The following is a 20,034-nucleotide window of genomic DNA, read 5'->3' as shown; positions in this document are numbered from 1 at the left end:
GTACATCTAGAATTGCAACCGTAGAGCTAATAGAATTTATGCGAAGATGGATTCAAATACCTTTTGAATTTTGTAGTACAGACTTTGAATTTTGTATCACATGATTTGATGAAATAGTAAAAATGTAAAATCTTAGGAAATTGCTTTAATCTATTGTCTAGAATTTAAACAAACCTTTAGGCTTTAGCAAATAAAATATAAGATACCCATTTCCCATATCAATCAATGATTGTCTATGCACAAACAGGTTATGTGATTGCCGTTAAAGTGGCTAGGGAAGGTTAAATCTCTTCTAGATTAAATATAGAGAAATACAAACCAAAATCTCTCTTCTTTGTTCAGTAACTAACCGTGTGATATTGAGGGGAATTTCTAACGGAAACATAAGGGTCACCCATATACACGAATGAAAAATGCAATATTAGCAAACAACTTGTTGGCTTCATATTTAAATCTTCAAATTATTTCAACACCCTTGTAGTATTCCGTCTCTAGCAGAAAGCAGAGAGGCAGTGGCATGAATTTCTGTTGAATTAAAGGGGTGATCATCTTCTGTTCTGACAAACTTGGAATCCTCTTCACCACAATCCAAAAGTGGTTTGGACTCCCCTTTCAAGTTCCACAGATGGAACTCCTCCTTGCTAGGTTCCATGTTTTCTTTAGAACTTGTTTCAGATTTCTGATGCATTTGATTGGTGCCAAGATCATCCTGGTATCCCTTGCTTTCCACACTACCCAAGGACTTGAAAGTCCCACCTTCAATGCTAGGAGATTTGACAGCTACTTTGTCCTCACCATTGTTTGAACAAAAGGACTGGTTTTCTTGATCTTCATGGTTGCTTAAGTCCGAGTCATATCTCCTAAGTGTGGTTGGCAATGATTTCTCACGTAGTGGTAGAATGGCTTGTGCCGGAGTTGACCGATGAGAGAAACTTCCAAAACCCTCAATCCCTCTAGATAACCTTCTAGCACTTTTTCTCTCTTCCTTGAGAAGAGTTCCTTCTTCCAGCAGTTTCATTATCCTCTCAGATTTCTTTCTGACAGTTAGGCCCCAATTAAACCTGCAAGCACTCAAATACACTCATTGATCAAGAGGAAGAAAATTAATAAGCATGGATTTTTAGGCAAGAGTTGCAAAAATAAGAACATACCCAGTGTCATCAATATACTGAAAACCTATCATCTGACTAATAACATCTTTGTCACTCTTGAATTCCTCAGCAACACTCTCTGGTCCATGAGTCAACAGGTGCTCAAGCACAATCAGGGAATTGTAGGAGACCCTCCAATTCTTCTTTTCAAATTTAAGAAACCTGTTTTAGAATTGTACAAGTCATTCATCCATGATTGGTTGATCCACGATTGGTTGATTAACAGTTTGGGTCCTGCTAACCAGTGCCGTGGTTAAAGAATCAACATGTAAAAAGTTTTTTTATTGAAAACTACAATAAAGTTTTCAATGATAATTTTTTACTTTTGATTCCTTAACCAATGCCCTCCTTAACATTTTCTAACAGTTTAACACAAAAGTGGGAAACATGCTGAGGTAAACAAAAGGGACCTGGAAACACCTTTTATGCAGAATCTCCACAATCCTCCAATAATCATCTAGCTCAAAAGCAGCCCTTGAAATTGATCTGAGGGTTCTGGAATCTGGGGCCCATGGATTTCCACTAGTTGCCTCTTCTGTCATCCTGCAAATAGTAAAACACATCCACACACAGGGCAAAAAATGTAAATATTAGAAACTCTAGGGCTGGTTTTGGTTATGAAACAAATTGAAGGGTGATCAAAACAACAATCAAAATCTCATCTTACAGTTCTGCAGGGGTGACATCTGTTAGAGCCAATCTGGCAGTCTTGATTTTCTCCTTGAGGAAGAAAGAAGCTTGCTTTTTGAATTCATGGAACAAGGGTGTGCTCATCTTGCTGCTGTTAATTTTATTCAACGCTATGGACATCTCTAGACTTATTCCATTTGGGACGGAACAGAAAGAAAAATTGAGAAGAGAAAGTGGTTTTGGTTTGGGTTGAGATAAGTAAATCAAGCTGAGGTCACAAATTACAACTAATCCTTTGATAAGCCAAAAAATCAACACATAAAAATTATCAAATGACGTGACACAGTGGCAATATTGATAGTCTATATGAGGAAAAAAAAATTAAATTTAGACAGTACGTTCGATTTATGAAAACAAAGTGTGGGTGAGTGACTTTAGTGCTTGGACTTTGGCATGGAGAATTTTAATTTGCACATGACGACTTTGTCAAGTTGCAATTACTTTAACTTTTGATTATTTACTCTAGTATTTGAAATTGCAAACGTGTATGTGAATAAGTCAACATCTTGAGGGTCATCACCAGGGAAGGGTGGTTGTATTTGAATTTTGAATTTGATTTTGATTGCTAATTCCAGAGTCAGAGTTTTTCCCTCCTTCCAGAAGGAGTAGGCATGGGGCAATAAGCCCGTGGGTGAAACAGGAATGTCAAAAAAAAAACTTGAAATCATGGACCACGATGCCATGTTATTGTTTATAAATTACAATACCAAAAAAATATCTCTTTTACACTCTCACGAAATAGTTTTATATATTCTATAGTGGACAATGTAAAATTTTTTACACTTTTTTTTGTTGACCAGATATTTTTTTTATTATAGACATTCCTGTTCTGAATAAAATGTAATAGGCAACAAAATTTTCATTTCCGAATATTTAACATAGCATTATCTCTTGCATGTTGACGTGGTTTAGTCATCTTTGATAACATGATATGAGTTTAAGCCCATTAACACGGTACCGTACTTTATGATAAAGGGATTGAAACAAAGTTATGTCCAAAGAAGCATCCTTCATGAGAGTTGAGTATTTTGGACATAGCAGTTGAATAGTGGAAGTCACAGTCAATCAAATATAGTATACTTTATGAGTCTCCGTCAAGCCATTGGAAATTTCGTCGAAATCGATTGAACAATGATTTCCTTAGTGGCAGCATTGTATGACACCTTCCTCTTAACTTTATAAGCCCCAAGTTGTCGAATTAACTAGTATTGGCAAACTAGAGAAATTTCTTGTGAAACCACAAAAACAGCAAACCGTATGTCAGAAGAAAATCTACATTTTGCACTGATAGTATTCAAATAAGATTTTTTTATTAATATAAAAATATTACAACAATAATGAAGAATCCAACTTCTCAATGCATGTAACTTAATTTTTACATCTTGAACAATCTTAATGATTTACATTAAATATAATTTTATTTCTCTAAAATAAGTTAATTTTGTTTTTATTCTTAAAAGTAAAATTATTTTTAGATTTCATATTCAAAATATGAAATTATTGTTTTTATTCATATTATGTGACATTCTAAATTACTTATGTATTTAAATTAAAGTTAAGTCACTATCTCAAATAACACAAATTAGTTTATCTTGCTTAAAATAATCATTGGGGATAAATATAGTTACTTCAAATTTTAGAAAGATAAAAGAAAAAAATAAAAATTTCATAAGAACCAAAATTAAAAATCACTCAAAAAAAGAAATAGTGATTTCAAATTTTAAAAGGATAAAATAATTAGGTTAAATTATACCTTTTATCTTTTTATTTTTATTAATTTATAATTTTGATCTCTTTATTTTAAAATAGAGATATTTTATCTCTTTAATTTTAAAAATATAAAACTTTAATGACATTAACTACCTATTAAATTTTACTATTTACTTATATCTAAGTGATGTAATATACAATAATATGACATTTGAAAATAAAACAAAATTATAAAAAGATATAAATAAGATTTATTAATAAAATATTATGTTACTTAAATAATGACAAATCATTGAACCACATCGAGGTTTAACGATTAATGAATATTAAATTGATGATAGGATCAAAATTTTGTATTTTTTTAAATATGGAGACTAATACCTTTATTATAAAATAAAAAGACTAAAATTGTGAACCGATAAAAATAGAGGGACTAAAATTGCAGCGTACCCAAATTTTTTTTTATAAAGATCAAAATCGAAACTAGTTCATTTTATTGGGGCTAAAAATATATATTAACTTTTATTATTTCTGTAATGTACATTTAAAAAAATATAAATTTCATAAATTACTATTAAAACGACTTTTTTAAAAGTGTGACTCTGTTAAAGGAATTACTATCATTTAATTGCGAATTTATTTAGGTATATAGGTAAAATTTCAATAATTGAGAATATTATAAGAAAAATATGATTAATGATTTTTGGTTTTTTAAGTGATAAATAAATTAAAATACTTAAAGAGACTTATAATATTGAGATGGAAAAGTAGACCAGTGGTTGATGAATTCGAAAATCAGCTCAAAGTACTTAAAGGGTGAATATTTGGGCTGGAAAACAATGCTCTAATTGGGCACACACAACCTATGTGACATGGAACTTTATATTTTCTCTTTTTGGCCACATATGGAACTTTATTGGATAAAAACAAAAGCAAAAAGGACTTTAGTGAATTAATAGCATGACTATCTTCTATGCTTTGGAAACACAACATTTAATGCATATGAGAAGGAATTGGTTGAGATAGTAGGTTTAAATCAAAATAGGAGAGTATGAGTGAATATGAATATCTGACTTGGAATTTAATGATACTTGCAAAGTCACATATTCATTTGATCCTGTTGCTGTGCATTTAATTCTCACTTAAATGGTAGCTAGCAGTTACAAATTTTAATTAATTTCATAGCAGCTACGTGTCATTGCAACGATTACCAATTTTGCTTGCAAATTACAACGACCTATATTAATTTCTTCATAATAAATTTTTTTACATAATAAAGATAGAGAGAAAAATTAATAATGTTTTAAAAAATTAACATCTCTAAGATTACAGATGCTTACGACTTGCAGATTCTTCAGAAGATCCGATAGTTGAAGATCTTCCACTGCGAGTAATATACATTAATTTATATAATAAAATATTATAAAAATTTGTTATAATCTTTGTTAAACTTATATATTTATTTTAAATAAAATTTGATCTAGTTAAAAAAAAAATTATTTTGTATCACGAAAAAATATTTTGCAAACTAGTAAAATAAAATAAAAAAACTCTTAATTTATAATTTAATTTAAAAAATTAAGTTAATACATAAATTATTGATGATAAGTAAAAATGTAAGATTTTTTTGGGACCCATTTAAAATAGAAAGAGAGATATTGGAGACAAGACGTTTAGATTAAAAGGAGTATAAATAAATTATTAATATTTATAAAAATACTTAAATTAAAAAGAGTAAAGTTGAATTATATGTACATGTGGATTTATTTAAGAACTTAAATAAGAGATATTCATTGAAAATGATCTAAATTAAATAGTTGTGTCGATGACAAATTGTTAACAAACTTAGAGAGGTTTTAATTTCTATTATGATCCGGTTAAAAGAATGCACTGACCCTAAAGTCACATTTAATACATTTTTAATTAATAAGTGTATTAATCAAGAAACCCAAAATTCATTTTTAAAATAAATAGAAAATAACTTATATTCTTAAAAATAAATATTTTTAATAAAAAATTAGTAGCTTCAAACTTTTAATCAATCCCCTTGAGTTGTTTATTTATTTATTTATGTGATTGCAGGGGTGAGACGAAGTTTCTGGTCAAAGATAGTTATTCAATAGACTCACGTATGGTGTGAATTGCATAAAATGGACTGATGCTTAAATTAGATGACATAGCTTACTTTCACTTCTATGTTCATTGAACCCTTTCGTATGCCAGATTGCTACTTGTAAGTGTCGTCAACGACTTAACCCATAAAAGCTGGAAAAATTAAATAAGGTCAAAACCTAAAATTCAAAGTTGATTGTGATCAACAGCGTGCTTGATACGAAATTCCACCCATATATAATAAGAGAACAAAAGCATCTGGTTTAATTGGACACACGTAAGAGATGGGGAAAAAAGACCATTTTCCCTCAAGGAATATAAATGCGATATTGCAAATAGTGCTTGATCCACATCAAAATGAACCTAAAGCCATGTTGTTGGCACTTTGGAATATGTAACATTTTTTTATTTTTAATGAAAAAAAAAAAAAAGAAGAAAAAAGATGCTGATGCACAGATGACTAGCCCTGCCATTTGCCAACCAGAGTTGCACAAAGTGATGGAGGGTACTAGTGCTTTCTGCACGACCAATATTTTTTTTAAGGAATGACTTTTTATTACAAAAATTACAATTTTATGTGAGTTATAATCAACAAAATCCAGGTTTTACAACTTTACAATCCTCACCACCCACTTAATTGCACAACTAAACACTCAGAGCTTAGTTGCTATTTTACAAAAGGTGAATAGGGAGGGGGGAAAACAGCAAAAAGGATGCCTCACCCTTCGCCACTATATATATTATATATCTCATATCCTCTTCCTCTTTTTTGTAATATATGGTTTTCAGTATACTTATTTATACACATGATCTCCATATCCTTCCCTCCAAAGATATAACAATGATGGAAACATCATCATGGTAACGGCGCCTATCCCCCTGCGGAATTTCGAGCAATTCGTGAAAGTCCAAACCTGAAAAGGCAAAAACATCAGTTAAAAGGAAGAAGAAGAAAAAAAAAAAGGCACACTAGTTTGTAAAAAGCAATTGTTGGTTGTTAGTATTATTATGAGTACCAGCTTTCTTAGCAGCACGAAACAAGACTTCTTCAACCAAATGCTGAGCAGGGTCTCCCTCAGGTTGCAATGTGATGAAAAGCTCAACTTCAGCCACTGCTTCCTCGTTTGACAAGTACTGATAGAGCCCATCGGAGCATAGAATTAAAAATTTGTCCTTTGGACCTAATCTGTGGTGTTTTAGATATGGTAGACAGCTTATGTAAGGAGAGTTTCCTACGTAGTCTATTCTAAACATCTCCAGAAGCGCGTTGTTCCACTTGGGCTGCAAAACATAATAACCACCACCAATAAGAATTTGCAAAATAGTTTCCATTTAGAGCTTAGAAGATGCTTTGATGATTCATAATTAAGTAATATGGCAATAGTCCAATTTCAATGAAAAGGAAAGAAGTAACTAATCTGTGATTAATTTTTGCACCCTAACCTAACTTGTTACTTCAGTATCACAGCTAATACTAGCAGTAACAAATTTTTCTGCTTCCATATTCCAAGGATTAGGCTAGTTATTGGATTTATTGAAACCCGCGAGAGAGTGTATATATCCTGTTATAGCAAATTTAATAAACCATTCAATTATCCCATACTTTGTTGAATCCCTTGCCAATTGCAATTCATGTTAAAAGCATATAACTAGTGTAAAGTAGAATGGATAAATTTGGATATATCTGTAAACAATAGACACCAACCTGTTTGAGAAATCCAGCACCAAATGCTCGAGTAACCTTGAGAGAACCCTTTACACGGTCATTTACTACAGCACAAGGATCATCCGGATGCTCCTTTTTGATTCTCTGGACTTCCTGAAATAGAAACCAAACATTTCTCAATCAAGACATGCAACAAGACACAAACCTGATGAAAACAGCAATCAAGCTGTGACACAAACAACTTACTTCCTCAACACTGGTACTATGATCCTTAGTGAGCTGAATCGCACTCAAACTCGGAACCAAGTTGGAGGTGTCGACATCCCAAGATTCAAGATCATTCATTGTCTCCTCATTGATCCTCTCCAAGTCCTGTCTGATTTTCCCAAGCCAGTAATCAGGCTCAGCCTTCTGAGCCAACACGGCGCGACTATCCCCCACATTCATCACATAAACATCCTCCCCCTTCATCAACATCACAAGAACACACGAACCCATCAAAGCAAGTTCCGGATTCTCCATCACCATCTTATCAGCAACATCGAGATAAGACTCCTCAGTCTTCCTCAGAGCCCGAGACAGAGCCTCCAACACATCCCCATGATTAATAGAACTCGTTCCACCAGACCCAGATCGACTCAAACTCAATTGCTCCTTCAACCTCCGATCAAGCTCTAACCTTTCCCTATCCCATTCACACTTCCACCTCCGTTGATTCTCCTCCCATTTCTTCGCAGCACCTTTGAACTTGCTCCTCGAATTCCTACCCTTCTTAGTCCTATTGCTATTCTCTTGCTCAACACAGTGAGAACAAGCATCCACATCTGTAACATTAACATCTCCGAACGTGTCCTCTTTTGCCACGGAATTCTCCGGGGCAGAGCCGTCATCCCACAACAACCCTTTGAGCTCCTTGTGCACGGAGTTGTAGAGATTTGAGAGAAGGTAATCAGGTGCATCAGGTCCACTGAAACCATCATAGATCCCCACGAAAACCCAACCGTGTTCCTCAGACACAACAACATGAACACGATCCTCCCCTGCTTTCCCCTGAGCCCATTGAAGATTCTGACTCTCCATGGAATCATCATCCTCCAAACTCCCTTCACTGCTCAAATTGACACTGAGATTCTCATTGTGGTGCTTCTCCGTGGCCGCCGCCGCCGCCGCCGCCACCATCCAGTCGGGCTCCTTGACGACCACCCCCTTGATCGGAGCTACAATCGAGCTCTGCCCCCGAGACAGAGTCTTGGAAATCGCCCTCTGCAGAACGCGAATCCAGCGTCCCTTCCTAGTCCTCACTCTCAACCCTAATCCCAAACCACCGTGTGAGAAGCTTCTCTGAAACTGATCCGATCCGTTTCCATTCGCTTCCCTCTCCATGGGACCCGAAAACAGGGCGCGATCGATGGGCCCGGACATGAACCCGCGCTCGATTGGGCCCGACATGAACCCTCTCTCCAGCGGGCCCGAGCCCGGAAAGGCCGTTCCCAAGTTCCCCGAGAAGGGCCCAGAGTTGGCGTGGTTCCGCGGAATCGGTTGCAGAGGGAGCGAGGCGAACGAGGTTGAACTCTCGAACGCCGCGGCCCTGTCGATGCATCCGTACGAGTAAAGGTCAACGAACGCCGTTGACAACGGCGTCGACGTGTTCGCGCTCACCGACGCCCCCGAGATTGTTCGAAACGTCGTCGTTTCCTCCGAGTGGACCTTGGACGACGAGACCCGTGTCGGGTCGGGTCTCACGTAGCAGAACGAGTGCCCCAAACCCTCGTCTAGAGGCTCCGTTATCAGAATCGATATGTCCTGCTTCCGCCTCCCCCCGCCGTTGTTCCCGGTGAAGCACACCGTTAGCTTCCCTATGCCGTTTCCCATCGGAACACCAAAATAAAAAATAATTAAAAAATTGACGAGGTTTAGGGTTTCTCTTGCTTCTTGCTATTGCTATTGCTATTGCTATTGCTGTTGCTACAACAGGTTGTTATTATTCATGGTGGAGAAGATGAGGAAGCAGAGAGATTTTGAGAGAGAAAGAGAAGTAGCTATGTGAAGAAAGAGAAGTTGAAGTTGAAGTTGAAGTTGAAGTTGAAGTTGAGATGAGAAGAAGAGAGAGAGAGAGCGTTGACTTTGGAATATAGGTTTTTTATTTTTTAAAATAAGAAAACGCAGTTGGTTTTTTTTACTTAATTGTTTAAATGAAAATAATAAAAAAAAGAGTGGGGGGGATTTTTTGGAGTGGGGCGTTGACTATGCGTGAGATAAAGTAAAAGTTTAGGGTTTGGGTGTGGAGCGTGGGGTGCACGCGGTGTGGCAAGTGGATGAGATTCGCGTGGGGATGAATGATTGTGATGTTGAGAGCGTTGTTGTCGTGTTTGTTTGTTGTGTTGTGTTGTGTTGTGTTGCGGGAGAAAAAGGAGGGTGAAATTTAAATGACCCTCATAAATTCTGCTTAAATATCCAAAAGTCAACACGCCCCTAAATTATTTCTTTTTCAGATCTTGGAAAGCGTGCCACCACCGCCGTTCGATTCCATCTCTACAACACATTAAGGTCCACGGACACGTGTCACCCTTTCATTCATTTCCTCCTATTATTTGTCAACTTCAGCCTTCCCGATACTGTTTTATTTCGAAAGTAAATTAATAAAAAAATGTCAAGAATTTCGGCTTTTTGTTTACACTGAAATGAAGAGAGAGAAAAATTGAATGTGTTGGTGGGGTGGTTCGATATTAGTAATACTGCCATCACTGCACAGCCTGAATATTTAGGTAATTTGACTAATGTGGATTTAAATGTAGCCCATTTCTCCATTGACTTTCTTTTCTTATTACACCTTCAATTCAATCTTCACACATTTCGAATGTGTTTCATCACCCATACTTTTTTTTTTTTTTTTTTTTTCTTTATTATATTAATCATGCTTTTATTAATATATCTAAAGTTGCATATTGCAAATAATAATAAATATTATTATTTGCTACAATTTAATTAAAATAGATTAGTAGTATAAACTTTTTTCACATATTAATTAATTATCAATTGACATGTCATTTATGCTCATTTATTTTTGTATATAATAATTATTATTTCATAATTAAACCTCATCATATCTGATAGTGTACTAAATTAAAAGAAAAAACTAAAAAAACAACCTTGCAATGTATATAGCTATGTACATGATCAAGAAAATAAATGTCTGTATGGTTGTTTTACCAGCTAGGTGCTTCCCATCAAGAAATAATTTTATTAACGAAATCTATTAAGTTTTGTGGGGAGAAACAAATACTTTACACTTGACTTTTGTAGTATGCGACAATACAATTGTTGTCACATAATTTATCCTTCTAAGTTACAATCGATTCCTTCATGAGGCGGGTTTTGGAGACATCTTGCACTCCTTTATTTTCCGCGTCTCAATCAAATATTACGCCAATTTTTTTTATATTTTGTTTTATTAAGGACACCATTAATAAATATTTTAAAGATATTGGTTATAAATTATTATAAATTAAAATATTAAAAATTATATAAAAGTATTATCTTAATATTTTTTTAATAAAATTTGATCTCTTTTCATTCTTTAATACTGGTTAACATTTATTTCTTTTATTTAACATCGTTTTTTAATTATTCATGCGAGCAAGACTTGTTCTCGTTTTTCATTATGAAAAGAAAAAAGGTGAAGGGTCTCGAATCGATTATTAGAAGGATATAGTTTTGTTTTGATATTATATCAAAAACCGCGTGTCATGATGACATTTTTCTTTCACATTGCAATATTAACTGTATCAAATTTGAACCTGTGTCCTACTGTAGAAACAAAAACAAATATAATAAAATTATACAATCCCAAACACATATAAGACGAAAATAAAATTATAAAATAAGATTATATATATATAATTCATAACCAAATGGTAGTCACGGGTGCTTCTTTTGAACCTCGATTTTTTTTACGTAATTGGTATTTTCGAGTCAAAAAAATTAAAAATATTATTAAGGTTATTTTTTTTTTAATTCATGGAGTAAAAATTGAATCTTGAACCACATAGTTAAGCAATAAAATAATCTCTAATAGTAAAATTTGTAAGAATGAGGTTTTATATTAAATTTGTTAGATCTGGAACCAAAATAAGAATGAAAAATTGTGCTCCATGTATCTAAACAATGGTGCTTAGCTGTTTAGTTTTGGTATGAATCTATGTTTGAAAAGCATGATGATGAACATGAAAGATGAAGAAAGATTTTATGAAGAATAATTAAATTTAGTGTTGGTTTTAGAATCGGATAATAGATGGGGAAGTGAGAAGAAGGAGTCTGATATGGGTGGTGGAAATCTTCGGAAAATATACGAATTGGGGTGTGGGTGGAACACATGGAACTTATAAAATTCGGACACTTGTCAACTCATTAAAACCACTGTGTCTCATTACCAGACAAACACAAATACATAAATAGTTTTAGGTATGTGATTGCTTCCTAACTCCAAACCCTAATATTTTTTAAATCTACGCTCACAAATTATCGCACGTAACTTATAAGCAACAAACTTATATTCTCTCTCCAGATCAAGACAAAAAATATATATTCTCAGATAATCAATTTTTTTTTTTTTTTAAAAATCCGACTGTTATTAATAAACAGTGGAGAAAGGGATCTAAAAATAATTATATTATCATTTTATTTATTTATATAAAAATAACACGTTGTTTAGGTAATATTTAAAATATAATATAAAGTATAATCAAATTTACATAGTCATATAATTTGCTATTGTTCGTAACACAGAGAGAGAGAGAGAGAGAATTCAATGCCATCATCATTCATTATTTGCAAGTGGAAAGACCTTTCCATGCCACCTTCTCCACAATCCTCCATCTGCATGACCCACCTACCCTTTCTCACTTTTGTCATTTTATTAACAGTTGCACAAACATTGTCCACCCAAGAAAAAAAAAACAAAAACAGCTGCACAAATCCGTCATAATATAGATAATTAATTAGGTGAATGTTAACATTGTGCCTTTGTAGATTGAAAATAAAATTAAAATATGTCTCCCATTTTTTTACATCAAAAATATGTCTTAACAATAGTAAACAACACTATATCTAACATAATTATATAAAATCAACTTATAAAAAAAATTATTCTAAGATTTGATCATATTATAATTAGTTGATGTGAGATTTTTATAACACATATTTTAAATATAATATCGATTTTATCAACGTGAATCTCTAAGCATATGTATGTTTAAGTTAGTATAATATTTAGTATTATTAATAAATTTTATGGTAATTTTATTATAAAACTATTTATCAATTTTTAATTGTATTTTTGAGGTATTGGTTATGCATCCCTACTAGGCGAGTTTAAAAGTTTAGAATTCACTAACTGGTGAAATGGTAGTTCATACTCATTTTGATAATGATATCACAATCCCTATACATGACTATTTAATGTAAATGCCAGATATTATATGCCAAAGAAGAACTCATCAAGTTGCGCATGCAAACTATGTTTGATTGGAAGCACAATAGCAATTGGGTTTTTTTAAAACTTCTCCAGAAGAAACATTATGGGCTAAGACATCGAGTCATCTTGCTTGGTGAAAGGAATGTTAATAATTATAATAATCTAGCTTTGGATCCTTAAACTTGACTTTCATTTAATATTATTATGTACAATTAAAAATGCTTCCACTTGAGAGAATTTCAGACTTCAACCATTGCTGTCATTCTACTTTTTTTTTATTCTTTTTTTTATAGAAAAATAAATAATTAATTAAGCTTAGTGCGATGTCTCTTATTACATCGTGGACCTTTTTGGTTATCTGCCCAAAACAATTTGGTTTGCATCCTAATGCTCTCCACTTCAACCATTATGTCTAATATGGATTGATGCTTAATTATTTTTTACATTACCCTCTTTTTTATTTTTATTTTATTTTATTGCAATGCAAGTCAAGGTTGGCTTTCCTTGCAGCACTAGAATTTGATTTGTCCTTGGTAAAACTCTCAAGTAAATTGAATAATGAATAAGGAAGATCTGGTCAGAACTCACAAGAGATATTTTTAATTTTTCTTACAAATTAAAATGCAATTGATTAATGCGTTGAACTTAATTCGATAATAATAACTTTTTTTTTTAGCAGCTTATCCACTTTTCATTAGTCAATTTATCTTCATTATCACAGCTCCCGTATACTATTGAATTCCTCTCACCATCGATCCATCCATGAATTGGTCAACAGAAGGAATTCTGTTTAGAAGCCTCCAAAAATTATCAATCATGGACATAAATTAGCTATCAAACAATTTTAACATTTTTATTACACACACATATATACGTTTAAAAAAAAATACACTAAAATAAAAAGAAACAACTTTTATAAAGCTGTCCCATTTTTATGGTTTACAATTTTGTTTTCCTCAATTTTAAAGGGCATGAAAACAAATGCCAGAGTTGAATGTCTAAAAATATGAATATCAATGTCTCAAATTGATAGTTAGCTGACTTTTCCCCTTTCCATAACTTAGTCAACAAAATTATTTTAAAAACAAAACATTTTATATCTTTTATTTTACTTCAATTTATATTTATGTACTTCACTTTTGCTTGCCTTTTCAGGTATTTTCAAATTTTTCCCCTCAACGAGTTAAAATCTATAGGCGAGGAGAGCTAATCAAGAGTAAATTAATTAATTTTTTTTTTATCTTTGTTCAAAATCATATATTTTTTTTAATCATGTATCAGTTGGAAATATCCACTATTAAAGACGTACGTGAGCACACCTCTTAAAAATCATATAGTCTGCCATCTGATAATGTAATGTGGTTCACATAATCACATCCAATAAAAGTGTATCTGTAATCATAAGTTTTATTTTATCATTAGTTCATTCCAAAATTTATAAATTACAAAATCGCCATTGGGTTGTCATATTTCATACAATCATAAGTTACAAATAACATTGACGAATCAAAATGAAATTCTATTTTCTCTAATTAAATCTGGCTATTGATCAAGAGGATGCGCATCATTCAGGAAAATTGTCTTTATTTTTTCTTAATGGATTGTTGAATTTCATGTTGTGAACACAGTAGCAAATGGTGTAGAATGGGCAAAGAGAATGTTTGAGTGTAAAGTCAAAAAACCTGTGTGATGTGTGAAAGAAAATGCAAAGGGTAGAAGGAAGGTTAAAAAGAATTGGTAGAAGTGATAATGAGAGATATTTTATAATTAGAATGGGAAGCATTGAGCATACACAGAATCCATGAGATTTGACTATATTAAGAGAATTGATAGGCACTAGCCACCTTAAGCATGAAGGTGCACCACCCTCCCAGCTTTTCACTTGCGCGTTTTCTCTCTATGCCATCAAAAACTTTGACAATTGTGTTCATTGTTTCGCCCATCCTTTCTCATTTTGTCCCATTTTAAAGGTCAAGAAAATAACTACTTTTGGGGGCTACACTAGATAATTCCTCTATTTTTCTCATTCAATGGACCAGATCATTTTTAGATCATATACACTAAAAAATACCATTATCAATGGATTTTACATGAATTGCATAAAATAAATTATATGACCTCACACTTTTTTTTTCCAAGGTATTGCTCAATATACAAGCACGAAAGTCATAATTTTTTACATTGTTAAATTTTAATGCCATGGAATGGTATCCAATATTTTTTTAACATAAATTTATAAAAAAATTTGATAACTTTATGAATTACTTATACAGTTTTCTTCTCGATAATAAAACACTAAAATGAAATTATTCGAAATTCAAATATAATATCTCCCCTAACAAAGAATTGGGATTTTCTAATGGTATGGATTGATCTCTCATGTCTTTTGAGTTTTCCATCTATCTTCTAATCACATATACTCAAAATTTAAATTAAGACCTTACTTAAAAAAAAAAAATGAGTTCCATTTTACCGGAAGCAACAACGTGTTGGTAATCAAAAACTAAATTTGTTTTAACAACTGATGATTTTCACGTAAAATATAAAAATGAACAAAAATATTTGTTGTCAGAAGTATGTAGCTCGGTTGCTATTAGCTGCATTTAACGTTTTCAGATGAACATGATTTATCGAATAAGAGTAAGAATATAATAAATATCTGTTTTATGTATTTTTATATGTATAGTAATGAAATGATGCCTTTATTTGATTTTTTTTCTATGTTTAATTGATTAATAAAAGTAAGTGTATTTAAATCTATATAACTTTATTTTTTTTAATTTAGTCCAGTTTGACGACCCAATCAATTTTTGGATCAGGACGATCTTTTTGTTCAAGATTTAACTTCTTGGGCTTAAAAATAAGGTTGGCCCAACATAGATTTTGGACTTGAATACGTGGATTCGAGTTCGATGGACATGTCGTACGATATTGTCCTTGTTTATTTTGTTTCAAAAATAATATATATATATATATATATATATATATATAACTTACATAAATAAAAATAAATTTACCAAAAAGTCTTTAGTTTTAATAGAATTGGATTTGAATCTCTTAAGTATCATCTCTGTTCAAATCCTGTGAATAAAAAGAATTTAATTAGGAGAGGAAACCTACTAAAAATAATTAGTTAAACTCTTTTGACAAAAATTAATAACAAATAAAATAAAATTGTGAATATACTAAAATAAAAATAACCATTAACGACAGTTTTATGAATTTTAGTTTTCGGGATCTACTTGTAAGAGATTAAAGAAGGAGTTACATTTTAACCTAATTTTATGATAATTTTTAGGGTTATTTTTAAAAGACAGAAAAGGGCCTAAAGCAAAACGCAAACATAGTACCGGTGCAATGATGCGTTTAGTGGGAAGTGGTGTGAGGTATATATACGATCATCTTCTTCAAACCACTGTTGAGTTTAGGGTTTACTTCCAAACGCTGAACAAAATCGCAGTTCCTTCCGTACATTCTCGGAAAACCCTCGACGCCCACTAATCCGCGGATCAAGTATGGACAAGAGCATGTTAGCGGATTTGGACTCGCTTCCCGAGGCAGATAAGCAACGAATGTCTGCCATGATCGATCAGCTCCAAATCCGTGACAGGTGAAATCTTTTTCCTTTAAAGTTCCCACATTTATTACTTTTCCGCTTTGCAAAACTCGCAATTTCGTGTTTACTGTTATGAGCGTGCATGTGTTCACTATTGAGTTTCACCCCCTTTTAGATTTGGGGGCTAGGGCTTCGTGTTAATTTAAGTCATGGGCAGCACTATTGCTTCGAAAATTTTTGTGTGTGTGCTCTTTCTATGAAGCCCATAGTGAAGTTCTCCTTAAAACCAGCGCAACTTGTGGATGTTGTTTCTGGACGTTTTGGGAACAACATTGTTAAATGAGGTTTCTTATCCTGTATTTAGTTGTTGCCTACACTGACTAGGTTTTGCAATAAGTCAGATTAATTTTAGATTGTGGCATTTTCTATGTGAAATGTAGATGTTTGAAGCTTGAACATATAAATGCCTTTGTGTTTTAGTTTAGACCTTGACATGGTACGATGATTAATCACTGTTTGTGCTTGATGAGAGATAATGTATGAAGTCTGAGGGGTTATTTTATTTTGGTGTTGTGTAGTTTTCCTTTTGGTTTGGTATAAGATGGGGATCATGATTAAGATTTATGTTTTGTTGCAGTTTGAGAATGTATAATTCACTGGTTGAGAGGTGCTTTAATGATTGTGTGGACACGTTTAAGCATAAATCTCTGCAAAAGCAAGAGGAAACCTGTGTTCGAAGATGTGCAGAGAAGTTTCTGAAGCACTCTATGCGGGTTGGCATGAGGTTTGCGGAGCTCAACCAAGGAGCTGCAACACAAGATTGATGTTTGTTAGCATGTTCCATTGGAAAACTGTTAATTCAGTATTATTACTTTGATTGCTGTTCGATTACTCACATTTTTGGTCTTGAAAAATGAGATCTTGGAAAGAATACTAATTTGCTATTTTAATACACAATAATCCTTGCTAAATAAATTACTGCTGCTGCAATCACTGTGCTAATCCTGTTGCTTGATTGATTGGGTTTATTTGCTACCTAAAATTGTTTATCCTTTATGGAGATCATCACCGTTGCGAACTACCCCTCTCCTTGTATTAGGTCCATTCCACTCCCAGATATTGCTTCATTCTGTTTTGTGAAAGGAGGCAAATTGAAGCAGAAAGCTTTGATCATCAGCTGATTTGGATTAGTGGTATTCAAATATGGTAGAGTTGTTATACCTTGTAAAATGTGTCCGTTGATCTCCATTTAAAAAGTAATTGGTTTGCAAATCAAACAGATTAATTTGAGCCATAGCATGATTACTGGATGATATGCATTTTTTTTTCTGCATCATTATTTATTATCCGAATACAAATCTGCCAGAGCATATGACAGTTTGTATTTCTTTATCTGGTGAGTTAGCAAATTGGTGGTTGTTGCTTGCTGCAAATATTATTTTCCTTTCCTGTTTAACTTAATCAGCATAATGTTTATATTATTTGTCAAAAGCCTTGTGCTATTTAGGCTAACAACCACTATTCTTGAGCAGGACTCCCATGGTTGTTTTCCGGATATTTATTTGGGCCTATGAAAATATGACGTGCCCAAGGGAATTTTAGAGATTAACAGAGGGTTTAGATTTTTTAAGCCGTTTTATAGCTTAGGGAAGTAAATTTGAGATTTATTTTTAAAAAAAGGTTCTTTCAATTTTATGATGGAATACCTGTTGTAATTTTATGAATAATGTTCCATTCTATTCACCTGGAAAAGGCTTAATTTGGATTTCTTTTTTCATTCCATTACTTAAAAAGTTAAATATGCACCGGTAATTTTTTGTTCACTTCATCCGTCGACCAACGTGCTCTCAGATTAGATTCACTTTTTCTTTTTGCAATGAATCAAATTTGTGCATGTAGAAGCCTTGAACAAACGCTTAACATCTTTTGTTTAAGGTTCATTAGAATGACATCGTTGCAAATTGAACGGTAACATAATTACGGTTTTGGTCAAATTTAGGATGTTGGCTTATTAAATAAAGTCATTTTTAATTGAGAAAAAAAATTAAAATAAGTTGTTATTAAACAATAGAGAGATGCTTTTGCTTCTAAAGAGATTCAGCTTTGAAATTTTGGTGGTTGTTTTTTTTCTAATATACTCTTTTTCATTGTATATTGCAGAAAAAGTATGCTTTGTTATTAAAAATAATTAAATGACATGGTAGTAATAGTTTGATTTATAATGTTTAGCATTAGTCATAATCGTTCATATTACTGGCTTGCTGTATGGTAATAGGTGACAAAAGCATGGTGCTATGTTAAGTACTGAAATAAGAATGCAACTTTGGAAAAGATATTTGTAATTTATTTTTTAAAAAAATCTGATATACATATAATCAGTTTGGTGTTTAATTTTATATTATTTAGTTTATCTATAAACGGCTTACTTTTACCAAGTCAGAAAAATGATGATTCATTGGGTAATTCCTATGTGACTTGTTACTCTAATATGCTTGCCCACGTGGGCATTTCACATTTGTGTCTCTGAACTTTTACAATTAAAAAACTTTTGCTACTTTCCTGGTTTAATTTCCTGTCATAAGATAAGAGAAAGATTAGAGACTAAAATAAATCAATAGATATTTGTATTTTTATCTTATAAAAACTCCCAAATAAGTACCAACCATATTGTTGAGCTGAATTGTTAAGAAAATATAATGGCCAGTTGATTCATCTACTAGGAAAAAAAAAATGCTATCCTGCATTTCCATCCAATTTTGCCGTCTTACAGAGATCCTAAAAAATTTAACAATATTTCAATTGGTAAAATTAAAACAAAAAACTAGTTATCCTGATTACTGGCGATATAAGAATTCGTGAGATCACTTTCAATGTGGTTGATTTAGCGTGAGAAATCCTTAAACAGCCGTTAAACATGTCTCATTTTCTGCTTTGGAAAGAGAGAATTTTCGTTTATATGATTTTGAATGATAATCCAAACAAGCACTATATCTCCACTATCTAAAATGGGAACTAGAAAAAAAAAATATGTAGCTTATCAAACAAATGTTTTTTAGCCTATATATTGGACAAGCTAGATGTTTTTTTTTTCTTCATATAAATAACATTTATACTAAATAAATATTTTTATATTTTAATTTTATAAAAAAAATTAAAACGTGATATAATATCATTTTTAACTATTGCTAACTTAAAACGTGATATAATAAAATTTTTAACTATTGATATATTTTAAATGTTTATTATGCAAGGCTAAAATTGTAAATAAATTATGTATATATATTTAAATATTATATTTGAATATATAGATTAAATTTAAAATTTGAATAAATAGATAATTTTTTATATAAATTATATTTTAGATTTATGGTAAATAATTTATATTGTAGTACAAAATTATTTTTATTTATTGATAATTTATTTTAAAATATTAAAATTTAATTCATAAATAATTATGATAAATAAAAATCAAAATAAATATAAAATTAAAAAAATTAAGAATATTTTCGTCAAATTTTTTTAAAAAGATGCTATCATGTAAGATAATATTTGTGTTTTATATATAATAATTGATTTTAATTTAAAAATAGACATAATAGAGTGTAAATTAGAAGGAGTAGACAGTTGGGAAATAAAATATATAGACAGATAAAATGAAAGTATTTTTTTGATAACA

General features: G+C 32.0%; 3 protein-coding genes across 4 annotated transcripts; 1 reads left to right on the top strand and 2 right to left on the bottom strand.

Moving 5' to 3' along the window:
• Positions 1 to 182: 182 nt before the first annotated feature.
• Positions 183 to 2,237, bottom strand: LOC109798637 (epsin-3). Its single transcript, XM_020358974.3, has 4 exons — positions 1,819 to 2,237; positions 1,572 to 1,694; positions 1,152 to 1,313; positions 183 to 1,061 (listed from the first exon to the last, which is right to left on the bottom strand). The coding sequence occupies exons 1-4, from the start codon at positions 1,959 to 1,961 to the stop codon at positions 467 to 469; spliced, it is 1,023 nt and encodes a 340-aa protein (XP_020214563.2). The 5' UTR covers positions 1,962 to 2,237; the 3' UTR covers positions 183 to 466.
• Positions 2,238 to 6,195: 3,958 nt separating this feature from the next.
• Positions 6,196 to 9,428, bottom strand: LOC109799001 (putative protein phosphatase 2C 4). 2 transcript variants are annotated; one of them, XM_020359468.3, is made up of 4 exons: positions 7,576 to 9,421; positions 7,369 to 7,482; positions 6,680 to 6,944; positions 6,196 to 6,577 (listed from the first exon to the last, which is right to left on the bottom strand). In XM_020359468.3, exons 1-4 carry the CDS (start codon positions 9,199 to 9,201, stop codon positions 6,462 to 6,464), a joined length of 2,121 nt encoding a protein of 706 aa, XP_020215057.1. In that variant the 5' UTR covers positions 9,202 to 9,421; the 3' UTR covers positions 6,196 to 6,461. The 2 variants fall into 2 exon arrangements, with proteins under 2 accessions (XP_020215057.1, XP_082918737.1); XM_083062611.1 differs by lacking the exons at positions 6,196 to 6,577; positions 6,680 to 6,944 and adding an exon at positions 6,980 to 7,225 and having other exon boundaries at positions 7,576 to 9,428.
• A 6,771-nt stretch (positions 9,429 to 16,199) lies between these two features.
• Positions 16,200 to 17,360, top strand: LOC109798862 (mitochondrial import inner membrane translocase subunit Tim9). The gene is made up of 2 exons (XM_020359276.3): positions 16,200 to 16,412; positions 16,996 to 17,360. Exons 1-2 carry the CDS (start codon positions 16,318 to 16,320, stop codon positions 17,180 to 17,182), a joined length of 282 nt encoding a protein of 93 aa, XP_020214865.1. The 5' UTR covers positions 16,200 to 16,317; the 3' UTR covers positions 17,183 to 17,360.
• Positions 17,361 to 20,034: the final 2,674 nt, after the last annotated feature.

The sequence above is a fragment of the Cajanus cajan genome, chromosome 8, assembly GCF_000230855.2.
Source record: "Cajanus cajan strain Asha chromosome 8, NIPB_CcT2T_4, whole genome shotgun sequence".
Taxonomy (NCBI): domain Eukaryota; kingdom Viridiplantae; phylum Streptophyta; class Magnoliopsida; order Fabales; family Fabaceae; genus Cajanus; species Cajanus cajan.
This window is presented reverse-complemented; position numbering and strand designations above follow the sequence as displayed.

Bases quoted from the DNA above. Each gene is read 5' to 3' on its own strand.
- LOC109798637 (XM_020358974.3), bottom strand. From the start codon at position 1,961: ATGTCCATAGCGTTGAATAAAATTAACAGCAGCAAGATGAGCACACCC. The intron at 1,314-1,571 runs GTGTTTCCAGGT...ATTCTAAAACAG, and splicing joins GTGGAGATTCTGCATAAAAG to GTTTCTTAAATTTGAAAAGA. The intron at 1,062-1,151 runs GTATGTTCTTAT...GAGTGCTTGCAG, and splicing joins CAGTATATTGATGACACTGG to GTTTAATTGGGGCCTAACTG.
- LOC109799001 (XM_020359468.3), bottom strand. From the start codon at position 9,201: ATGGGAAACGGCATAGGGAAGCTAACGGTGTGCTTCACCGGGAACAAC. The intron at 7,483-7,575 runs GTAAGTTGTTTG...TTTCTATTTCAG, and splicing joins ATAGTACCAGTGTTGAGGAA to GAAGTCCAGAGAATCAAAAA. The intron at 6,578-6,679 runs GTACTCATAATA...TTGCCTTTTCAG, and splicing joins TCGTGCTGCTAAGAAAGCTG to GTTTGGACTTTCACGAATTG.
- LOC109798862 (XM_020359276.3), top strand. From the start codon at position 16,318: ATGGACAAGAGCATGTTAGCGGATTTGGACTCGCTTCCCGAGGCAGAT. The intron at 16,413-16,995 runs GTGAAATCTTTT...GTTTTGTTGCAG, and splicing joins CAGCTCCAAATCCGTGACAG to TTTGAGAATGTATAATTCAC.